The 21,518-nt window shown below is 48.1% G+C and overlaps 1 protein-coding gene, 2 non-coding genes and 1 pseudogene across 4 annotated transcripts; 2 read left to right on the top strand and 2 right to left on the bottom strand.

The window, feature by feature from the left end:
- The first annotated feature begins 9,406 nt into the window (after positions 1-9,406).
- On the top strand, positions 9,407-12,650 carry LOC123407412 (2-oxoglutarate-dependent dioxygenase 33). 2 transcript variants are annotated; one of them, XM_045100544.1, is made up of 12 exons: positions 9,407-9,759; positions 10,091-10,206; positions 10,640-10,758; positions 10,873-10,936; positions 11,025-11,092; positions 11,353-11,411; positions 11,497-11,656; positions 11,745-11,764; positions 11,935-11,981; positions 12,087-12,167; positions 12,265-12,354; positions 12,433-12,650. In XM_045100544.1, the coding sequence occupies exons 1-12, from the start codon at positions 9,726-9,728 to the stop codon at positions 12,559-12,561; spliced, it is 987 nt and encodes a 328-aa protein (XP_044956479.1). In that variant the 5' UTR covers positions 9,407-9,725; the 3' UTR covers positions 12,562-12,650. The 2 variants fall into 2 exon arrangements, with proteins under 2 accessions (XP_044956479.1, XP_044956480.1); XM_045100545.1 differs by having other exon boundaries at positions 9,536-10,010.
- Positions 12,651-13,743: 1,093 nt separating this feature from the next.
- On the bottom strand, positions 13,744-13,940 carry LOC123414324. The gene has a single exon (XR_006614322.1). It is a non-coding gene; the product is annotated as a U2 spliceosomal RNA (small nuclear RNA).
- Positions 13,864-16,563, top strand: LOC123409362 (annotated as a pseudogene).
- Positions 16,564-17,014: 451 nt separating this feature from the next.
- LOC123414320 lies at positions 17,015-17,210 on the bottom strand. The gene has a single exon (XR_006614318.1). It is a non-coding gene; the product is annotated as a U2 spliceosomal RNA (small nuclear RNA).
- Positions 17,211-21,518: the final 4,308 nt, after the last annotated feature.

Raw genomic sequence — 21,518 nt, 5'->3', positions numbered from 1 at the left:
TAACGGAATATTCCGTTATAAGGGTTGGGTTTGAGGGTTCTAGTCTTTGCCTCTGTTTTTCAACCCTTAAAAGTGTCAAAATTGTGCAATTCTCAACCCTTAAAACTGGTTTTTGTTTTAAGGGTTTGAGGGTTCTACTAGAGATGCTCTTAGCGGAGGTGGTTGGGGTCTATGTGGTGGAGCATTGCTACAGCTACGGATGCTTTACAGGACTTCTACGGACGAGGCTGAGCTGGATTATTTTAATTGATGATTAGATGAGGCCGGTCCCACAGTGAGAATCAAAGGGATAAGATTAGTGAAGGAAAAAGTATAGGTCCGTAACTTTTTGTAAAATAAATCTGTAAGTCTAGCATTTTTGTTGTGTGGTGGGGGAAGAGGAGGTGCAGGACGGAAGAAAATCTTATACGACTACTAGGTCGTACGGTTCATCTCAGTAGACCCCCATCGATCAACTGACACGTCGATTTACGAATCTCAAAGCGGAAATAAAACCTCCTCCTCCCCACTACTGAAATTTCTCTTTAGAATGCCCGCTGGCTTCTCACCGGAGATTAGCAAGACCGGTCGCTGGCTGGTTTGTGTTTTTTCTTGAGGATGTCGGACGTGTTCTTGTTATTCAGCACCACCGCGAAGGCGCGAACACTCGTGTGCCCTCCTCCAGTTTCAATTATTGCTACATACAGTCTATGTTATCAAGCATTTTTAAAGTTGTATCGAAAAAGGCTTTTACTTCGTTTTATAAATAAAGCAACCAATATCGATCATCCTATACAGACTCACGCCATCACAATACACGCACACACCCAAGGCATATGATACATAGGCGCTGATCGCAGCAACACTACCCCTAGTACCACAAGAGCAACTGAAGTTCTCAACCGTGATCACACCAACGCGAAGACATGAAGCCGTATATGACGAACCGTGTGCTCCAAGGAGGCGCCTTCATCAAGGTTACAACACTAGAATGCCGCCATCGCCCGACCCGAGGATCAGAGTTTTCCCTAGAGCAACATGACAGGCAATGAGAGCCGCGACGACGCCTTCAAGAAGGAAGCGAGCTACGCCGCCGCCGGTACGTTCGAAGATGGATCAGGTTTTCACCCCGTCCAACACTCACCACTACTAGATGCCACACCCCGGCGACTATGCCGCCCACATGGCCATGTCCAATGGGGAGCACCAAGCCACGGCTCCGTTGTGACAGCCCGATGTCGACGTTCCGGAAGATTCCCCTCCTATTCTGTTTTCGTCGTGTGGTTCGTTTGTCTGTCGCATTCATCATCGCATCATGCGCATCATCTGCATTGCATCGGCATCTCCGTTGCCGCCAGTTTTCAAACTTGTGTCCGTTGTTAGTTGCCGGTTCTCGTCGTTGTCCGTTCTGAGCCCAACAGCCCTCGCACGCGCCCGCGGCATCGTTCGTAACCCTGTTTTAAAAGTGTGCATAAAACTTTCTCTGATCGGGTTGAGCTTTGACGTGCGGTGTTATTTTAATATAGCTAGGCCGCCTGTCAAATTTCGTCGCGATCGGAGTTCGTCTGGTACCCGAACGGTCGACCGTAGCGGCACCGTATTCCGTCTATCGTCGGACGTCTGTCGGTGTTTTAAAATTCGTGCCGCGCTGCCCGTCTCCCCTCTCATCTTAGCCAACGCCACTCTACACACCTAACCCTAACCCGCCTCTCCGATCGGACCGCACGATCGCGACCGGAGGGTCGAAAAACCCCCAGATACCCTTCACCCTAGCCCCCACTCTCTCTCTCACCTCCCACCACCCACGAGCCGCCGCGGGCCCGCCGAGCCCAGATCGGGCCCGGGCAGGCCCATCCGGCCGCCGCCGCCCGCATCCGTGCCTCTCCCTGCCCGCACACCCTCGCCGGAGGCCTCCCACGCGCCCTCACCACCCCTCGCGGGAGTCCTGCCTGCTGGTTGCTCGCCGGAGTGCTCCGCCCCCGCTCCCGAGCTCGCCAGCCATGGCCGCCTCTTGCCGCTGGCCGTCCTCCGCGCCGCGTCAGATCCAGTGCCCGAAGCTCCGCGACGTTCCCTGCTCGCCCCGCCGCCGTCCGGCCCGGATCCGGCGAGGTCCGGCCAGATCCGCCGATCCAAGACCCTCCTCGCCGCCTTTAGCCACTGCCCGCCAGAGTGCGCCTCGTTCCTCGCCGCCCCACCGTCGGTTGCCCAGGTTTCCGTCGGTCCTGGCGTCCTGCTCCCGATCCAGTCGAGCGGCGTCAGCTCGCCTGCCTGGGCCGCCTCGCCCCGACTGGGCCGGCCTCCCACCGAAGGCCCAGCTAGCCAGGCCTAGCGCACCCTCGCCTCGGCCCGAGTCCAGCTAGGTGAGATCCCCTCCACTTCCTCTATTGCGCGCCCTGTGCGCCCTTTAGTTTCACCGCGCTCATCCTGTTAGGCCCGTTTACCATCAGACTCAGCCCGAGAGGCATTTTTTTTATTTTCTGGCAATTTAGTATTTTTAGGGAAAAGACGTATAATAAAATGCCCGTAGTTTATAAACCGTAAATCGGATCAAGGCGTATTTTATATGGTTTTGGGGTAGCTTCGCGAGTAGAACACGTTTTCGCAACTTGCATATTTGTTTGACGTGGTTTGTCATGCCAAATGCATAGATTTACGTGCTGTCTCAATAGGATAGTGCCCGTATTTATTTTTCTTGCGGTCCGGATTGTTCGAGTGCCTTAGGTAAAATGCCCATGTTTTAGGGACCACTTTTCCATGCATTTTAGAGCGGTCATTTGTATTTTAGCGTGTAGGGAATTGCCTCTAGTTTATTTTCCCGTATATAGGTTATTTTCCCGCATTAATGTGTGGCTTTATTTTGTGTTGCAACCCCACGTATTTTATAAGTTTCCGGGGTAGAAAAATCCCATGGATTTTTCTATGCAATTAGTTTTAGCATTAGAGAAAGTTAGTTCGCGAGATATTTTGCTATGTTGCCCTTTTGTTTAACTCGTATGATTTTTTCCGTGCCTCGTTTGAATTAGTTGTCAACTAGGGAGTTGTTCTTTGATGTTTTGTCTAGCCCCTGGTATTTTTAGTTGCAATAGAAATACATGTTTAGGTGTGTTTTGATTGCCCTCAAGTTGCTAGAAATAGTGCTGTTTTAGAGGAGCTGAAATATTTCTAAGTCTGGAATCTGTTATATTTTGTTTCTGTCTTGTCTTGCTTGCATCTTGTGATATGTAGCTCTTTTGAGGTTGGTCCAATGGAGTTAGTTGTACCCCTTGTGTTTCTCTAGCACACTGTAAATTTTCATGCCATGTGGAGTCCTGTAGCTATAGGTTTTGCTGCTGTCAATATTGCTTCAGATCGAAAACTGCACTTTCATGAGGTGTAATTTTCACTAAGTCTGAAATAGTGTGTGAGATGCCGTTTTGTGTCTTCTTGTCCTGGTGCTCCTTGCTGTCATGCTAGTGGTTGTTAGTTGTTTGTAGTAGAGCGTCTTGCCCTCTTTCGTGCCATGCCTTGCTTGAGTTTATTGGAGTTGTGTAGCTCGTAGTTGTGGGGCGAAGAAAATGCTATGTGGCTGATTTTGGCAGGTTGTAGTCAGTTCTTGTTCTGCTCGTAGTTGATGAACCGTAGCTCCGATTTGATCGTGTCCTACATGAAACTTGCTTAGAATCTTGTGTAGTTTCATTTTCTCTTGCTGGTTGTTTGTTTTGAAGTGCTCGTAGCCGTCGTTGCGCACATATTGCATTCATGCCATCATATCTTGTGTTTCTTGTATCTTTTGAACCGTAGCTCCGTTGGAGATGTTCTTTATGTGTAGATTGCTTGCCTTGACGCGTAGAATCACATGAACCTATTTGTTTTGCTGTTTAACAACTAATTAAAAGCATTAGTACAGATCTGAATAGAATTGTAAATTAACATATGAGGTCGTCTCAGAGATGCTATATTTCATTTCCGACCTCATTTAAAATGCCTAGATAGATAGTTTAATTACGCTTCACCTCTTGTCATGTTTAATCACATTTAATATTGCCGTGTACCTAATCGGGATAGAACTAAATAATCAAACGTGGAGTTTCGTCAATATGCAACTCGTTGCATATTGAACTTCACTTAATGTGTAGTGTTTGATTGTGTGAATTGTCATGCCGTGACTTGCATGTTTTCAGCTGCTCATGCATCATATGTGTTGTGCATCGTGTGGTGAATTCGTGTGTTGATTCGTGTTTCCGGTTTGCTTCGTCTCGATGGAGTTCCGCAAGCGTGTCGGATGTGAGGACCCGTTCGACTACGTCAGTTCGTCTGCTTCACGGAGGCATTCTTCTTCCTAGCGGGATCTCAGGCAAGATGACCATTTCCCCAGATACCATTACTAACATTGCCATGCTAGTTTATCGCTTCTATCGTTTATGTCTCGTTGCCTACCACCTGTTAAATTCAGCCTCTCAACAATGCCATGATAACCTTCAACCTGTTCAACCTAGCAAACCACTGATTGGCTATGTTACTGCTTGCTTAACCCTGTGTTACCGTTGCAGGTGCAGATGCTTCCATGTGAAAACATGGGTTCCTTGTTATTCCACCATATTTAAATGCTATTTAATTTAATGCACCTATATACTTGGTAAAAGGTGGAAGGCTCGGCCTTTCTAGCCTGGTGTTTTGTTCCACCTTTGCCCCCTTAGTTTCCGGCTACCGGTGTTATGTTCCATAAATGAGCGCTCCTAACACGATCGGGGTTGTTATGGGGACCCCCTAGATAATTCGTTTTAGATTAAGACTGGTCTGGCAAGGCCCAACTTTGGTACTACATTTGCCTAATCACCTAATAAAATTGCATAGGGACTTCCCGGGCCCCGAGGATAATTTAATCAACCCCCGGGCCAGTGCTCCTCATGAGTGTTGGCCCCACCTGAGCGATGTCCGGCGCCCCTCTGGTCACCCGGAGGTTTAGTGATCCCGACGTCTAGCTCATCCGCCGTGTCCTGAGAACGAGGTACGCGACTTCTATCGGGATCGTCCACACGTCGGGCGGCCTTGCTGGATTAGTTTTACCTTTGACGAGATATCTTGTGCATCGGGATTCCGGTGACGCTTTGGATAATCTCAGAGTTGAGGTTTTCCACTAGGAAATCCGACGAGATCGCGAGCTTCGTGATTGAGGATTTCTATGCGGCTTGTGGTAATTTGTGATGGACTAGTTGGAGCACCCCTGTAGGGTTTAATCTTTCGGAAAGTCGTGCCCGCGGTTATGTGGCAACGTGGAAACTTTGTTTAACACTGGTTCTAGATAACTTGAAGTTAACTTAATTAAAATATGCTAACTGTGTGCGTAACCGTGACAGTCTCCTTCGTGAGTTCCTTCTCCGATCGAGGACACGGTGGGATTATGTCTGACGTAGGTAGGTGTACAGGATCATTCATTTGATCACCGGTAGTTCACGTCCGTTATGCGTAGATCTTCCCCCTCTTATTTCTTGTACTCGTAAGTTTAGCCACCAAATATATGCTTAGCCGCTGCTGCAACCTCACCACTTAACCATACCTTACCCATTAAGCTTTGCTAGTCTTGATACCTTTGGAAATGAGATTGCTGAGTCCCCTGTGGCTCACAGATTACTACAACACCAGTTGCAGGTACAGGTAAAGGTTACGTGATGCGAGCGCGTTGATTGTTCATTTGGAGTTGCTTCTTCTTCTTATTCTTCGATCTAGGATGGGTTCCAGGCCGGCAGCCTGGGACAGCAAGGATGGACGTTGTTCTTATTTTTCTCGTTTGTTTTCGTCCGTAGTCGGACCCTTCTCTTACTCTTGATGAATATGTAATGTAATGATGTGACTCTGATGTAGCTTGTGGCGAGTGTAAGCCAACTCTGTATATATATATCTCTTCTTTTCAGTACATGTACTTGTAACGATATCCATTCTTGCGACACGACGAGATGCGCTTCTATCCCTGACGAGGCCTTCGTGCCAAATTGAGGATAGGGTCGCATCTTGGGCGTGACATCCGTCCAAGAGCACCACGTTACCACCACCAGAGCCGCTGCCCCCGCATCCAAGACCTTGCCACCACCTCACACGAGACTTGACACACCCCAACCAAAGAGACGGGCGAAAAGGTTCGACCATTCGCACCCTTGGGAGACCCCCAGTGCTGAGACCCGATAGGTCGGCCAGCGCTGGCCTCCATCGACCTATCCTGCTGCCCCAAGCGCGAGACGAGCTCGGTCCTGCTGCACCTTGCGCGAGACGAGCTCGGTCCTGCTGCACCTTGCGCGAGACGAGGTCAGTCCTGCTGCACCGTGCGTGAGACTAGTCGGTCCTGCTGCACGTGCGCGAGACGGGCTTGGTCCTGCTGCACGGGGTGCGAGACGAGAGATGAACCGCAGTTGGGAGAGGGCCATCCCTTTAATGGAAGTAGCGCCCGGGCTACGCGGAAATGAGACGAAGGCCAAACCGGTCTGCACACAGACGAACCGATGCCGGAGAAGCCGTCCGCCGCCGCAGGCAAATCCGTCGAGCCATCGCGAAGCCCCCACGACACCGGGAGGCACCACGTGGACCTTCCCACGCTACCGCACACGACCGGAGCAATGGCCACGCCCGGCCGCTTCCCTTCCCGCGTCGCCCGACGAGCTTCAAGCACCGGAGCCGCCATGCACGCGCCACCTTTGCCAGGCGCTGCCGACTGACCCCCATCATGAGATCCACCCGGATCCAGCCGAGGATGACCGCGCGCCACCTCTCGAGATGGGAGCACCACAGCCGCCCCGCCGCGTGCGAGGCCTAAGACAACGTCCACCCAGCCACCCCGCCAGCTCGTCGTTGCGCCCCGCGGCCGCCCAGTGCTGCCACCCGAGGTGTACGCCCCGCGCCGGAGCCCCACGAGCAGAGGGGCAAGAAGGGCCCTGCCCCCGCTATGCCCATCGGGCTTTGCATGAGAGCGCGCACGATGGCGATGGGGAGGAGGGAGGGAGGCGGGTCGAAGTGAAGGGCGGCTAGGGTTCCCCCGGCGTGCACAGGCGCGTCGCGGGAGGGGAGGGGCACATAAGGAAGTTCACCGCTCTGCCGTATGGCCCCTGCCGCGGATCCGAGGGCGAGCCCACAGATTCAGACCGAGGAGGCCTCAAAGTTTGAGGCTCTTTCCAAAGTTGTATCCCATACCATGTGGACTTTGCTGAATAAACTTGGTTTTACCCCTAAAAAAGCAAGTGTGTCATGTAAGTATAAAAACAAATACAATAGGTGACATAAGCAGACTAGAAAAACAAAAATATTATATATATTTGATTAGTTGGAGTAGAAAGAAGAGGAGTAGCATACGCTGGTAAGAGCAACTCCAATCGAGTGATCCAAACAAACGCGCGGTTTATCTACGTTATGTCCATTTGGGTCGGCATATCCGTCTCCTCTTTGTTTGGATGGACCGTGCGCCCAACGCATTGACCCATTTTTCATCCGCGCGACAAGCTTACGGCCATTTTTTTGTTACATATGTTTAAATAAAAATACAACTAAACATTAAATTGTTCCAAATAGATTTAAAAGTTTTAGCCAAGTAAACATTAAATTGTCTCAAATACATCTAGAAGGAAATGTTGCCGATACATTTATTGGTTACCAACATGAATTCACATGTGCTCAACAAAATCATTTTGCAGCTCTATGTGAGTTTCCCAATCACGCATCTTATGATGAAACTCGACGAACTGTGTAAATGTTGCCCCTTCAACATGCTCACACACAACGTTGTCACCTTGAAACTGGAACCCTTGATAACAGACGCCCATCCTCTACGATCATGTTGTGCATCATCACGCAAGATATCATCACCTCCTATAACTTTTTGGTGCTCCAAGTTCTGGCGGGATACCGAACGATGCCTCATCGAGATTGAAGAACATCAAAAGCATGCTCTACATCTTTGCGAACACTCTCTTGTTATTGGGCAAATCTCTTTATCTTCTCTCCTACAGGGTTGAAGATTGTCTTCACAAGAGTAGACCACTACGAACAGATACCGTTAGCTAGATAGTATCCATTGGTGTATTGGGCCATTGATCTCAACATTGACCTCCGGGCAATTGCCTTCTGCCATTCTAGCAAACACCGGAGAGCGCTCGAGCACATTGATGTCGTTGTGAGATCATGCTATGCCGAAGAAAGAGTGCTAAACCCAGAGATCTTCGAAAGCCACGGCCTCAAGTATGGTCGTGCAAGCTCAGACATGGCCCTTATACTGGCCATGCCAAGTAGAAGGGCAGTTTATTCACTTCCAATGCATACAGTCTATGCTACCAAGCATCCCCGAAAACCCCCTGCTAGCATTTATCGCTAGCAACCGTGCTGTATCAGCAGCACTTGGCTCTTTCAAGTACTCCAGTCCAAACAAAGCTATGGCAGGTTTGCAAAACCTATACATGTGAACTCACTCATTCGAACGTACTCATCAATGAGATCACCGGAAACTCTGTATGCAAACATCCGAATGGCATCAGTACATTTTTAATAAGAGGAGAAGGCAATCTTTTCAAGGCCATCCCTCTTGCACTCAAAATAGTTATCATACTTGACCACCCCCTCCCGAATACGGTTGAATACATGCTTAGCCATACGAAAACGGCGTCGAAACATGTGATGTTTGGAGAACAGGTTTGGGGTCTTAAAGTAGTCCTTCCAGAGTAGGAAATTGCCACTCTCCCGGTTGCAATTCAGCACCGACGTGTGCCCCGGTATGAATCCCCTAAACTGCGGGAGCTCCATATTAAGGAGGTCCTGGACGACCAACACAGCCGCCACGATGTCCTCATCGGAATCACAGATAACATTATAGAAGAAAAACTCATCGTCGGAGTCCATTTGTACCTTGCTGGCAAAGCGTCGAACAGTTTGCGGGTGTCTTGGGCAAATCCGAACGGCGAGGAGCCTCAGGCTCCATCGAGACAAAGTAGTGGAGCAGGGCGACAGGGACGATGGCGGCAAGAGGTGAGGCTAACGGAAGGGGTCGGTCTATAGCCGATTGGCTGGCGACGACGACGGCGGAAGCTGACGGCGAGAGTGAGAGGCGGGGCGGACATGAGCGTTGGAGGGGAAGGGAAAAGGGAGGAATGGCATATATGCAACCGACTGGCCCGAGGCGGGGCGGACATGAGCGTTGGAGGGGAAGGGAAAAGGGAGGAATGGCATATATGCAACCGACTGGCGGGCCAGGGGGAAGAGAAGGGCGGACGAAGCGGACGTCCGTCCCGCGTCCATGTCGACGTAAATCCGACCCAAATTAAGCAGGAATGAATCGCGAGTGGACAAAAAGCAGATGCGCATCCGTTTAAGTCGACACGTTGGACGGTGTTTTGTGTCCGCGAGAACGCAAATAAAACCCGCGCGAACGATATGGACGCCCCCGGTTGAAGTTGCTCTAACTCGTGAGCCAATCGGTCGCCGCCACCACAATGCCCTGAAACACCCACCTTCTTCTGCCTTGGCGTCGCCATCGGTGCGGCAGGTGCGTAGGACGATGGTGTCGCTCTCACTACAGCCGCCAACAGCACAAAGCGCCCTCCCCTACACGACACACCAAAACCAAAACCAAAACCAAACAGGAAAAGGTGCTCTGCACCGCATCGCAATAACGAACGCCATGATATGATATGGATGGATGATTGCTGATCCTGCCGTCACGCCACTCACCTCACCTCATCTCATCTCATCTCATCTCACCCGAAATCCCTCGGGTGTCTCTCGCCTCTGCCAACATGGGTTCCGACTTCAAGGCCATCCCCCTGATCGGTAAGTCCTTCATTAAATTAATTATCCTGCCGATCCATTAACCTATTACCATAATCCGCTGCTGGAATGGATACGATTCCAACTGCATGCAAGATCCGGATTCCCGGGCCTGATTCTGGGCACGAGCCTCTGGAATTCCGAACGAATCCTGCCGCAGTCCCAGCTGTAGCAACTGAGCGATCATGGGCCATTCAGAACTCTGCTTCCTGTCTGGATTCAGCAGGATGGCACAGACTCGATCTACCTGATTAGTACGTATGAGCGGAGAAACAGAAATATCTCACTCTAAAGCTGATGATGTAAGGCTGCGTTCTCCTCTTTGCGTGATCAGATATCGGCCCGCTCGTCGAGAAGATCGATGACCCTGCCATGGCCGGCGACGAGGGTGTTCTCGGCGTCGTCCGGATGCTGGACGCCGCTTGCAGGGAGGCCGGGTTCTTCTATGTGGTAATGATCATTCGTTCAGCTTTTGATGGCAATTCATCTGGACCTCTAACTAAGCAGGCTTTATAAAGTGGAAAGTGATTCCTTATACTTTGTTGTTCTGTGGTATTTCAACTGAAAATGGAAATAAATAGTACTAGTATCATTAACTGGCAGATAAAATGGTGTGCTGCCATCAATAAAAAAAGTGTGTGCCATGCTCAGTGATTTTGTGAAGCTGGTCTTTCCCCTTCTGTTTTATGAACGAAACTGGTCCTTTATACTCCCTCCGTCCCAAAATAACTGTCTACTACTTTGTACTAGAGCTAGTACAAACTTGAGACACTTATTTTGAGACGGAGGGAGTAGTAAATAAAAACTGGTTCTGGATGCTGCTCAACTCATCGGTCGAGTGCTAATTAACCATGGCAAAATGATGCCTGTCTGTTGTTAACAGAAAGGCCATGGGATTTCGGAATCGCTAATGACCGAAGTCAGGGATGTCACGCGCAAGTTTTTCCAGCTCCCTCACCAAGAAAAACTGAAGATCAAAATGACACCTCAGAGTGGTTATAGGTGTGTCTGCATACAAAATTTGACCTTCTCTCGCTTCCTTTATTTATAGCTCGTTTCTTGGTTCTTGGAAGTCTTCTACATATAGAAATGAACTTTGTTATTGCTTCTGATCAGAGGGTATCAGAGAGTGGGAGAAAATGTTACCAAGGGTAAACCTGATATGCATGAAGCAATTGATGTGAGTTCACCTCTGCCCCTGAATTTCTTGCCATGCTTGTTTAAATTGTTCTGTTCTTTAGCTAAACAAATAGAAACAAAAATTGCAGTGCTACACGCCTATCGAACCGGGCAGGTATGGTGATCTTGCTAAACCAATGGAAGGATCTAATTTGTGGTATGTTCTCAACTTCCTTTCTATTTTTTTCTTTAGGGATCGCTTCTCTGTTCTTTCTTCTGAAGGTATATCTTAGAGAGCCGTTATCACATTTTTCAGAAAACTGTTCACTGCCTGCTTTTATTTTGTGCATCAGAAAATCCTGTAACATTATTATACACCTTCTAATATTTACTTATTACAATATGTTCAGAATGTAAAGAATGCTCTTTTACTACTTAATACACTTTAAAGAACTGAATAGTTTATCTTCCATGCAGGCCCGATTACCCATCAAATTTTGACGCGCTGCTGGAAAACTATATAAGCCTTCTACGAGGTCCACTTATCTGAATCACTTTGCTTATTCTTTTATGATAGTCAACCGTATCTAACAGTGTTGACCATGTCATTATTCATTTCAGATCTTTCAAGGAAGATCATGAGAGGCATAGCCTTAGCATTGGGTGCGCCGTTGGATGCTTTCGAAGGGGGAGTGGCGGGAGATGCTTTCTGGGTTCTCAGGTTAATTGGCTATCCAGTCTCAGATGACATCCCACAAGAGGAACGCACTGATATAGGATGGTAAGGACTAAGGACACATACATCCTAAAACAGAAGTTACCTTGTGGAATGTTGACACATCTCACTCTGTTTTTCTTCTCTATTCCAGTGGAGCTCATACAGATTATGGTGAGTACACCCCTCTTGGTTTTACATCATTGTCTTGTGTTTAAAAAGGGTCAATACCACTATACCAGTGTAATCTGCTTGCTTCTTAGAAAACCATATAATATAGTATTCTTAGGAAAATTATACGAAAAATCCTGAAAATATTTCCCTCTCATTCTGTTGAACTGAAGGCCTTCTGACATTGGTGAATCAGGATGATGATATTTGTGCTCTTGAGGTACATTTTCCTTCACCAACACTTATATCCATTTATGCCCTCCGCTTCCTTTGTCATGAAGCAAAGGAATTTATCTGCTGAAACTCTTTGGCAATTGGGTATCAGGTCAGAAACCAGTCCGGTGAGTGGATATACGCCAAGCCGGTCCCGGGAACCTTCGTTTGCAACATTGGGGACATGTTGAAGGTTTATTTATTTGCGACTACACTAACATTTTACTATTTTGGCATTCATTCTTTTTTTAGCAACGTTATTAATTATATACCATCTTATTTGATTTCAGGTCTGGTCGAATGGGATATACCAGCCCACGCTGCACAGAGTCGTCAACAACTCCCCTCGCTACCGTGTATCTGTCGCCTTTTTCTATGAGGTATATGCAGATGAACTTTGATTGAGTTGCTTATACTTAATTTTCCATTTTTCTGAAACAAACGACACGTATGTGCAGTCGAACTTCGACGCTGCGGTGGAGCCGGTGGAGTTCTGCCGGGAGAAAACGGGCGGCGTTGCCAAGTACGAGAAGGTGGTGTATGGAGAGCACCTGGTGCAGAAAGTACTCACCAATTTTGTCATGTAACAGTTGGGGGAGGGGAGGTGAAATCCTGAAAGGGAACAAATTTCTGTAGCTGTACTGAAAATGATCCATCAATAAAATCCTTCGACAAATCGATAAGCCTCCTTTCTGTCCCGGTGCATCGTGACCAGGCAAGGTAGCACATGAGAATTTCCTCTCATCTGGCTTTCTCCCTTTGCGTGCGTTCTGCGGATGGAACCATCACAACTGCATTATTGCTTGGCTTGGGATGGATCACATTACCACTACTGGCTGGCACATGTGAGCTTCATTGAAAGATTGGTGGAGTGGGACCTTGAAGAGTCGTCGAGGCTTCCCCAAAGCGCTTGCCTCCCTAATGATGCTCATTTCCTGGGAGGTCTGGTCTGAAAGAAACGCAAGGGTCTTCCGTACCAAGGCGGCTCCCCCCACGGTCATCATTAACAACATCAAACTAGAGGTGTCCATTTGGGTTCTCGCGGGAGCCAAACATTTGGGTTGTATAATGCCGCACGAGTAGTTCCCCTTCATTTTGCCGCTCGCGGCTCATGTTTACAACCTTCTTCTTAATTAATGAAATGGCTAATCTTTTGCCTTGGTTAAAAAAAACAATCTTTTGTGCAATTTTGTGATGATAATGAAAATGCAGCCACCAATACATCTTTGTATTACTCCAGTCCGCTCATCCTGAAATGCTTTCAATCTCTGAGTTATGTTTGGAGTTCAGAAACAAAGTTCAGAACCAAATTTTTTTTAGATTGTCATTCAGAACCAAATCACATGACAACATGCACAAGAGAAGAAAAAAAGTTGCACATTTGTGCCAGTCAGATGCCGAGAATTTAGACAGCATCCAGTTTCATTTTCCTTTGTTGGGGACCAGGCAGATGGGCTTTGACTACGGTGGATGGCCATCCTGCTGCAAACAAACCACCACATTCAACATGAACAAGGTACATTTCTCCATGGATGCAAGTAAATTAAGTCAACGCGCTTCGTGGTTAATGAATCTTCCTGTGTTTGTTTTGGGCTTATGATGATTCTTTCGCCGGACTTCCATCCTCGTCAGTGCTCTATGAATCTAACAGCAGCTGAAGTAACACATACTGAATGAAATTGGTAGGAACAAGTTGGCATCTTCTCCAAATTCTTCACGAGTTACCAAGCATTCTCTTCCAAAGAAATTAAAAATTTAAATTGCTTTGGTTGGGGTGCGCCTGCCCAGGCAGTAGTGCAACGCACTGGGCAACACCTGAGGGACCCAATGGCAAGCCATTGTGATGGTCCTTCCCCCATAAAAAATAAATTTAATATCGTTGTGGACACATGGTCCACATATCAGATATTAAACTGATAAGAACAGATACTACACTTGATCTTAGCCAAAAGGCCGAGAAAGGTATGATTTGTGGTGTTGCCCTGTCCCTCTATTTGTACCCTTCTACCCTCCCGTCCCCTCCTCAGCGTGCGAGGTGGTACTAAACGGGTTGCAGGCGGTACAATGCCAAAGCCTCTTGGGTGGGCCTAAAACGAAAAGCCTCTTGTCGAGGCCTATATTCCCGGCCTGATTAGCGCCTGGCTTGCCTGTTTTGCCATTATATACAGAGTTGGATGCCTCAAAAGAAATACAGAGTTGACGAACGCGTGCACACGGGCTGCTGACAGTCACGGGCTCGAGTCCTCATTCTTTCTGAAAGACAAATTCTGCAGTGCGTTCATGGGTTATTCAGAACATATGTTGATGCGGCCTTCTCTGAATTCATGAGTTACTATTCAGAGATTATCCACCCTCTCTAAACTCAGTAGGACGGAAGAAGTGCGTCTCCTTCGGACATGTGGCTGATCCATGGAAAATTCTCTTTTCCGTACCATTCGTGTTACGGAAATTTCTCGCTCTAGGCAGGCGATACAGCTGATGTCTGTTTGTTTATCTGAAAATGATATCAGCCCGCTCGTCCAGAAGATCGATGATGGCCAATGACAAGGGTTTGCTCGACGACGCTTGCAAGAGGCCGGATTCTTCTATGTGGTAATCACTCCCCTTCTGTTTTGTGCACAAAAAAAAATGCTGATCTTTCCAGATAACGACAAGTTGCATCAGCAGTTTACAGATAAACAGTCGTGCTGCTGATCTTTCCCCTTCTGTTTTGTGCCAAAAAAAACTGGTCCTGAATGCTCTTCAATTCATCAGTCGAGTGCTAATTAACAATGTGCTGTTGTCAGCCTAACTGTAGTAAATGATGCATGTGCATTATTAACACAAAGGTCATAGGATTTCCGAGTCACTAATGACGGAAGTTAGTCACGTCACATGCAAGTTCTTTTAGCTCCCTCGCGAGGGTAAACTCAAGATCAAAATGACACCTCAGAGTGGATATAGGTATGATATGTGAATAGAAAATTTAACTTTTCTTTTAGCTTATAGTTTAGTCCTTGGAAAACCACTACGTATGCAAATGAACTTTCTTATGGTCTATCGTCAGAGGGTAGAGTGGGAGAAAATGTTACCAAGGGTAAACCTGATATGCATGAAGCAATTGATGTGAGTTCACATGTCCCTGAATTTTCTTCTCATGCTTATTTAAACTGTTCTGTTTTTTTAGCAAAACTTTAGAATAAAAATTGCAGTGCTACACGCCTATCAAACCGGGCAGATATGGTGATCTTTCTAAACCAATGGAAGGATATATAATTTGTGGTATGTTTTCAACTTTCCTTCTCTACTTTTCTTTAGGGATACCTTCTCTGTTCTTTGTTCTGAAGGTATATCTTATAGCGCCATTATCACATTTTTGAGAGAATGGTTCATGTAACATTATTATACACCTATCAATATTAAATGATGTTTAACATGTGACAATTTACAGGATGCTCCTTTAGTACTTAATATGCTTTAAAGAATTGAATAGTTTATCTTCCGTGCAGGCCAGATTAGCCATAAAATTTTGACGCGCTGCTGGAAAACTATATAAACCTTCTACAAGGTCCACTTCTCTGAATCATTTTGCTTATTGTTTATGCTCGTCAACCGAAACATGCCATTTTTCCTTTCAGATCTTTCAAGGAAGATCATGAGAGGCATAGCCTTTGCATTGGGTGGGCTGTTGGATGCTTTCGAAGGCGATGTGGCGGGAGATGCTTTCTGGGTTCTCAGGTTAATTGGCTATCCAGTCTCAGATGACATCCCACAAGAGGAACACACTGATATTGGGTGGTAAGCACACATGTACCGTAAAAAACAAGTTATCTTGTGGCATGTTGATACATCTCACTTTATTTTTCTGCTCTATTCCAGTGGAGCTCATACAGATTAGGGTGAGTACAGATCTCTTGGTTTTACATCATTATCTTGTTTTAAAAAAAAAGTCAATATCGGTATAATATGCTTGCTTCTTAAGAAAACCATATATAGTATTCTTAGGAAAATTATACGAAATATCCTGGAAATTGTTTTTTCCCTCATTCTGTTAAACTGCAAGCCTTCTGACATTGGTGAATCAGGATGATGATATTTGTGCTCTTGAGGTACATGTTCCTTCACTAGCACTTGTATCTTGTAGTATTATCAGTTTATGTTATGCCCTCTGCTTCCTCTGTCATGAAGCAGGGGAGGAGCTGGCCTGCTGAAACTCTCTGGTAATTTGGTATCAGGTCAGAAACCAGTCTGGTGAGTGGATATATGCCAAGCCGGTCCCAGGAACCTTCGTTTGTAGCATCGGAGACATGCTGAAGGTTTCTTTCTTTGCAACTATCTATTTTGGCAGCCTTATTCATTCTTATTTTAGCAACCTTATTAATTATGAATCATCTTATTTGGTTTCAAGTTTGGTCGAATGGGATATACCAGCCCACGCTGCACAGAGTCGTCAACAACTCCCCTCGCTACCGTGTATTTGTCGCTTTCTTCTATGAGGTATATGCAGATGAACTTTTGATTGAGTTGCTTATACTTAATTTTCCCTTTTTTCTGAAACAAACGGCACGTATGTGCAGTCGAACTTCGACGCCGCAGTGGAGCCGGTGTAGTTCTGCGGGGAGAAAACGGACGGCGTTGCCAGGTACGAGAAGGTGGTGTATGGGGAGCACCTGGTGCAGAAAGTCCTCACCAACTTCGTCATGTAAGAGTTTGGGAACAAATTTCTGTAGCTATACTGGAAATGATCCATCAATAAAACCCTTGGACAAATCAGCCTCCTTTCTGGTCGGACAAACTAACCGTCCCGGCGTATTGTGACCAGGTAGCACATAAATTTAGACAGACAATTTCATTTTTCTTTGTTGGTCCCGTGTATTGTGACCAGGCAGCACATAAATTTAGACAGACAATTTCATTTTTCTTTGTTGGGGACCATGCAGATGGGCTTTGGTCATCCCGCTGCAAACAAACCAACACATAAGTTGTGTTCTTGTCAAACAAATGCTTCACCTGATAGATCTACCAAGTATGCTTCTTATAAGAAATTTCAAATTGTTTTGGTTGGGGCACGCCTGCCCGGGCTGTAGTGCAACGCCCAGGCGACACCTGAGGGACCCAGCAGCAAGCCACTGTGGTGGTCCCTCACCCATAAAAAATAAATTTAATATCATTGTGGGCTCATGGCCCACATATCAGATATTAAACTGATAAGAACAGATACTACACTTGATCTTAGCCAAAAGGCCGAGAAAGGTATGAGTTGAACTGCTGTCCTGCCCCTCTATTTGTATCCTCCTACCCTTCCGTCCCCTCGTAGCCGATCGAGGTGGTACTAAACGAGCAGCTCGCGCCTGTGGTGCCTCTGGCGTGGGCCTCAAACAAAAAGGCCTTTCTGCGATCGAACGCCTCCGGATAACGAGAACAGCCACGATCGAGCGCTGTCGGACAAACTCCATTCAAAATACTATGTATGTACTGCTGACTGTCACGGGCTCAATTCCCCGTCCTTCCTGAAAGTGAAATTCTGCAGTGCGTTCATGAGTTATTCAGAACATATGTTGATGCAGCCTTCTCTCAGTTCACCAGTTATTATTCAGAGATTCCCCACCATCTGTGAACTCAGCAGACCGGATGTTGGAGTATGACGGAGGAAGTACTTCTCCTTAGGACATGTGGCTGATCGATACATGTTTATCCATGGAAATTTCTATTTCCGTGCCAATCGTGTTACGGGAGATTTCTCTAGGTAGGTCATACAGCTGATTTTTATCTGAAAAGGAGTTCTCTTTTCCTCATTGCGTGATCAGATATCAGCCCACTCGTCGAGAAGATCGATGATCCTGCCATGCCCGACAACGAGGGTTGCTGGACGTCGCCTGGATGCTTGATAGCAGGATTCTTTTATGTGGTAATCACTCATTCAGACTTATTAATTTGGACCTCTAATAAGCAAACAGTATAAACTTGAAAAAGGCTTGTTTGTTGTACTCATTTTTATGTCGTTGTGGCATTTCAACTGAAAATTGAAATAAATAGCACCAGCAGTTTACAAACAAAATGATGTGCTATCATCGACAGTAGGATGTATAAAATGTCAGTATGTGTGTATGTTCAATTGTTCCTTGCAGGTGGACTTTACCCTTCTGTTTTATGAACAAAAACTGGTTCCCAATGCTGTTAGTGTGGGCTTAAACCTCATGTGCTCGTTGTTTCGTCAGTCTGTCAGTTAGGTGTTCGGTTTTTCCTCTCCACTTAAGCAGTCAATAATAGCTAGTTAGCTGAGTAGATAAGGTAGTTAGGGTAGCTAGTTTTTCTCCCGTAGACAAGGTCTAACGCCCGCATGAACTGGATCGTGGGATGGCGCGGTCGTGGTGGTTGTAGCGGGCGAATAGCTCGGGCCGTTGGTGGCTCTGCGTGTGTGTGTTTGTAACAGAATAAGAGCAGAAGATATACAGGGAAAAAGGATGCAAGTTGTTCGCATCGCCAAAACCCTCGAGCCCCTGTTATCTTGTCCGTGTGATCTTGATCGAGAGAGAGAGAGAGTGAGTTGACCTGATTCGTGCTTACATTGGCATGAGAGCCTCGTCAACCTCGGGATCATGGCAGGAAGCGAGGAGCGCAGGAGGGTTGCCGCCACCGACGGGTCTAGGACGCCGTCGCCGAGGCGCGGGCGCACCATGACGCGCTCGCCCATGGGGAGGAACAGACGCACCGGGCGCGGGCGTGAAATCGCCGCGCCGGTAGTGCAGAGGCGCGAGGTGGCCCTGCCGACGGTGTTCCCAACCCTGACTCGGAGCAACTACGGCAACTGGTCGCTCCTCATGCGAGCCATCCTACAGATTCGCGGGCTATGGGACGCCGTCACCACGGGAACAAACGACTTCCACGACGACCGCATGGCGCTGGAGGCCGTCCTTCGGGCGGTGTCGCCAGAGATGCTCGCCGTCCTCTCCACGAAGGAGACGACGAGGGAAGCGTGGGATGCTGTCAAGACCATGCGTATGGGCTCGGCCGCTGTGCGTGAGGCCAGGGCGTAGAGCCTCCATCGGGAATTCGAGGACATCCGCTTCAAGCCCGGTGAGAACGTCGACGACTTTGCCATGCGACTTACTGGGCTCGTCAGCAATCTCCCGATACATGGTGATCCTGTCGGAGATGGGCGCGTCGTGCGCAAGTTCCTTCATGTTGTGCCTCGTAGGTACGCCCAGGTGGCGCTCTCCATCGAGACCCTGGTCGACCTCGACACCCTAATGGTGGAGGAGCTCACCGGCCGCCTCAAGGTGGCGGAGGATCGCGTGGATCGGGACGGCGATGGTGAAGGCGGTCCCCACCTCCTGCTGACCATGGAGTGGCGCGCGCGTGAAAAGGGCTTGGCCGCCAACGACAACAACTCGTCAGACTCACAAGGGCGTGGGTGAGGGCGTGGCCGTGTGTAGTGCCCCATATGTAACCTTCCCTATTTTGGAACCATTGCAAGTGGGTCCACTTGTCAGAGATTATGATGTTATAGTTGGTACCATGATTTCATGTGTGTTCCCTACTACTTCCTTCTCATGCATGCATGCATAGCATATCATTGCATGGCCTTGACTTGTGTTGTTGCTATATGATCTTAGCATTTCATGTGGTGTGGTGATCTTGTGGTTAGCTACCTAGTGTTGCATGTGTTCTTGTGAGTGTGTTGAGGGACTTCTATGAGTGCATGTGATAGTAAGTTGCTAGGATTCCAAACCATCCTCCCTCCCTCTCTATTTCTTCTTTAAGTCAAGATTCACTCCTTCCTTCCCCGTTTTAAAAATGTCCAATATTGAGGGATTATATTGAGTGTAAAGTTGTGATAGCTTGGTGAATTTTAAAAGTGTTTTAATCAGGTGCAATAAGTACAAAACAGAGGCATTAATTCTGTTTTGTGAAATATTATCTGCTCCTAAAAATCTTGATCTTATTCTATTTAAATAGGTCATATTTTTATATGACCAGGGGGTATTTTCTTTTGAATTATCCCAGTAGTTTTTTGCCTTGTATTATTTATCCTATCTGGCCTTTCTTTTAAATAGCAGCAGCAGGTTTTTCCTCTCTGTCTATATAGTGCCAGTGGGCTCCCTCTCCCTGGCGGCCCACTCCTTCCTTTCCCGCGCGGTGGCCCAGCTCCACGTCCTCCCCTTTCCTTCAGACGGCGCCGTCCGCACCCCTCTGTTCTTTCCGTCAGTAGCAGACAGAGAGAGAGACGCAAGCGCCGTGAGGCACTAACGTCGAGGCCCCCCTATTTATCTTGGCGTCCGTGCCCTCTCCATCTCGTAGGGTTTCCCTCTCTCCTCCGCCGCCACCATCTCCATCTCCCTTCTTCTTCTTTCTCTGGTAAGTTTCTGTAGGAGTAGCAGAGAGAGAGAGAGAGAGAGGGTTCATCGCCGCGTCTACCCCGCCGTCTCCGTCGAGCAGCGCCGGCGACCATGCCCGGGGGCTCGTGGAAGGCGCCCGCGTTCCATTCCCGCCGTCATTGAGGTCGAGGGACGACCACAACGACGGGCAGGAGTTCATCACCGGCGTGTTCCCGGCGAACTTCTTCCTCTTCCTCGGTCCGGCAACAGCAACCTTCTTCTTCCTCTCCGGCGGCGCCATCTGTTGGGGAACGTCGCATGGGAAACAAAAATTTTCCTACGCGCACGAAGACCTATCATGGTGATGTCCATCTACGAGAGGTGATGAGTGATCTACGTACCCTTGTAGATCGTACAGCAGAAGCGTTAGAGAACGCGTTTGATGTAGTGGAACGTCCTCACGTCCCTCGATCCGCCCCGCGAACAATCCCGCGATCAGTCCCACGATCTAGTACCGAACGGACGGCACCTCCGCGTTCAGCACACGTACAGCTCGACGATGATCTCGGCCTTCTTGATCCAGCAAGAGAGACGGAGAGGTAGAAGAGTTCTCCGGCAGCGTGACGGCGCTACGGAGGTTGGTGATGACCTTGTCTCAGCAGGGCTCCGCCCGAGCTCCGCAGAAACGCGATCTAGAGGAAAAACCGTGGAGGTATGTGGTCGGGCAGCCGTGAGAAAGTCGTCTCAAATCAGCCCTAATTGCTCCATATATATAGGAGGAGGGAGGGGGGCCTTGCCTTGGGGTCCAAGGACCCCCCAAGGAGTCGGCCGAACCAAGGGGGGGAGGACTCCCCCCCCAAACCGAGTTGGACTTGGTTTGGTGGGAGGAGTCCCCCTCCCTTCCCACCTCCTTCCTTTTTTTTTCTTTCCTCTTGATTTTTCTTCTCTTGGCGCATTGGGCACTTGTGGGCTGTCCCACCAGCCCACTAAGGGCTGGTGTGGCTCCCCCAATGCCTATGGCTTCCCCGGGGTGGGTTGCCCCCCCCGGTGAACTCCCGGAACCCATTCGTCATTCCCGGTACATTCCCGGTAACTCCGAAAACCTTCCGGTAATCAAATGAGGTCATCCTATATATCAATCTTCGTTTCCGGACCATTCCGGAAACCCTCGTGACGTCCGTGATCTCATCCGGGACTCCGAACAACATTCGGTAACCAACCATATAACTCAAATACGCATAAAACAA

Source organism: Hordeum vulgare, chromosome 7H, assembly GCF_904849725.1.
Source record: "Hordeum vulgare subsp. vulgare chromosome 7H, MorexV3_pseudomolecules_assembly, whole genome shotgun sequence".
NCBI classification, from domain to species: domain Eukaryota; kingdom Viridiplantae; phylum Streptophyta; class Magnoliopsida; order Poales; family Poaceae; genus Hordeum; species Hordeum vulgare.
Note: the sequence above shows the minus strand (reverse complement) of the source record. Positions and strands in the feature narration are given on the sequence as shown.